Raw genomic sequence first — 2568 nt, 5'->3', positions numbered from 1 at the left:
GAAATATTGCTAACAGAAGCAAAATTCTTTTCATTTAAGGTAATCATAAATATAAATATATCAGAATATAACAAAAAAAAAAAAAATAACAAGAAAATAAACAGGATAGCCAATTCAAAAGTATAGGAATTTATCTATCGACTCATTAATATTGATCAGGGTCTATGATACAAAAACATCGAGCTAGAATAAACTAATGCTCTGATTAACGTTTCACGCTTTCCGCCTCTTTTATGATTTCCTGCCATTCAATAGGAAAAAAGTTACTAGAATGACACTCGTGTTTATAAACTAGCATATAGATCCGACATATTTATATTTGTAATTCTCAACTCCTATACTATTTTTCTTTAAGAGATCATGCACTAAATGCATTTACTCGAAGCTTCTTCCTCGTCCACTATTCGTTGAGAAGATCAAGTAGATAAAATAGGACGTCAACTATGGTGATTTCAAAATTACACGAATAGAGCTATAACATTCGACCATTCCTTTTGGATGAAAATGTATTATTTTACATAGACACAATGCCAAATATTTAGTGGATTGGAACAGCCATTACTTTATCTCTAACTCAGAGCTAGGAAGAGAATTTAACCTTAAAGAAATTTTCATTCAGAACTTAAAACATATATCAAATACAAGGCATGTTTTCTTTCTCACTAGGTGATTGATTCTGATTTAGATATAAGGATAGAACTTATGGAGGAGGACTTAGTCGATTCTATAGACCACAGGACTTGACTGGTACTGTATGTGATTGATCCTGAAACGATAAAAGGCAAGTTTGAGCTCGTCGAGATAAGAATCTAGGACATAATTTCTGCAAGAAAAACCGCGAACCATTTTAACGGTGCTGCCAGTTCGAAACCGTTTTCTGACTATATAAGGAAATAAAATCAATGGCAGTATAGCAAAATACTTACTTTGTTTTGTGAGACTATGTTCAATACCACCAAGGCCCCTGTGAGGAGGACGTGCTAAGTGAAAACCTCGAGATTCATCAGCGTCGTGAACATCATGGGCCATAATACGATCTTTGCCGTAATCTGAAAAAAAAAAATGTAAAGATATATGCAGATATATTATAAAGTGTAAATTCATAAATCTTAGCGAAGTACACGCATACATAAAATTTATTCCAGCGAAGACATCTCACAGATCGTTGAAATGTAACACAGAGAACAACTTCATACGACAACAGGAAAACCATAGAAGAAACTAGAGACACATTTTGGTGATAAAGGATTCAAAAACCTTAACTTCAAACTGGACCAGCTTTAACAACAACTTGCAGCTACAAATGAAAAGCTAAACGATACATCTACAGCATATAAACGGCAAATGCTCAGTAAATTATTTTAGGGATCTCAAGTAATTTTATCACGGTGTCAACGCTTCTATAAAACATAAACTAAAACCCCACCCGCAAAATATCAGGTTGAGGACCACTGGAGTTCTGTATGGGAAACAAATAATCAACTCAACAAACAAGCTGTATGGCTAAAATAACTGGAGTAGGAATACTTCCAGCATGTCCAGCAAAAGCAATATGCAATAGACGGCGAAATAATGGAAACAGTTCTAAGGAAAATATTGAACAGGAAATCCTCCAGGCCCATACCACATACCAAGTTACTGACTGAAGAATTTCACCATTTATCGACGAGATCTCATACGGTTGTATGGAGAATGTATCAAAGCATATAAGAACTGCCGTAATGATTATCAACTGTATCGACTCTCCTTATGTCCCAGAATAGCCAAACCAACCTTGCCAAATTTACCGCCTCAGAGCCTGCTAGAACATCACATATAAATCATACACTGGGTGCCTCAATCTTTTCTCACATTATCATAGTGCTACCAGCAGCATTATAACACTTGAGCAAGCTAGAAGAATGGAGGTGTGGGACTGTGTACAGCAGCTACAAATTAACAAAATGATCCAGGAAAGAAACATCAGAAAACAACGTGAGAACTTAACCGAAGCATTACGTGGGAACTTATCAAAGCATTACAGTTAGTCAAAGTCCCACAACTAATTGTAAGTGCTGTTGAACGCCTGACAAAGACTTTGTATATCACTTTGCTCCTTACGAGTGATGTGGAGCAAATTGAATCGGATAGCATTGATTACCATAAAAGTATCTCTTAGAGTGATAGCTTGTCAGTGAAGCTGTTCTTATTATTATTGGACTCATTATCATATCTACACACAAATTATAGTAATGATAGAAATCGATCCAGAACTATCACCCATCTTTGTCGACGACCTGAAATTGTACACGCCAAATATCGATCAAATAAAAAAATAAATAAGAAATTGGACCTCATAACACAATTTTCTACAGACACTGGATTGTAATTTGGCGAGTCCAAGTCTACATTCTAGACAACAAAACGTGGAAAAGCTGTGCCTCCCTCTGACAATCTAAAAATGAACAACCGCTTGATAATATAAACTCTATAGTCAGGTGAGAGTTACAAATATCTTTGACAAGATGAGAATGTGAAACATAATATACGTGTACACACACACACACACACGCACACACACACACACAC

The 2568-nt window shown here is 35.6% G+C and overlaps 1 protein-coding gene across 1 annotated transcript in view; it reads right to left on the bottom strand.

Moving 5' to 3' along the window:
• Positions 1–2568, bottom strand: part of LOC106882964 (uncharacterized) — a 63220-nt gene that overhangs the window by 37619 nt on the left and 23033 nt on the right. The window contains exon 6 of the mRNA XM_052967636.1: positions 927–1049. Coding sequence (XP_052823596.1) covers positions 927–1049 — 123 coding nt within the window. The remainder of the gene's footprint in view (positions 1–926; positions 1050–2568) is intronic.

The sequence above is a fragment of the Octopus bimaculoides genome, chromosome 4 (genome assembly GCF_001194135.2).
Source record: "Octopus bimaculoides isolate UCB-OBI-ISO-001 chromosome 4, ASM119413v2, whole genome shotgun sequence".
In the NCBI taxonomy this organism is placed as follows: domain Eukaryota; kingdom Metazoa; phylum Mollusca; class Cephalopoda; order Octopoda; family Octopodidae; genus Octopus; species Octopus bimaculoides.
Note: the sequence above shows the minus strand (reverse complement) of the source record. Positions and strands in the feature narration are given on the sequence as shown.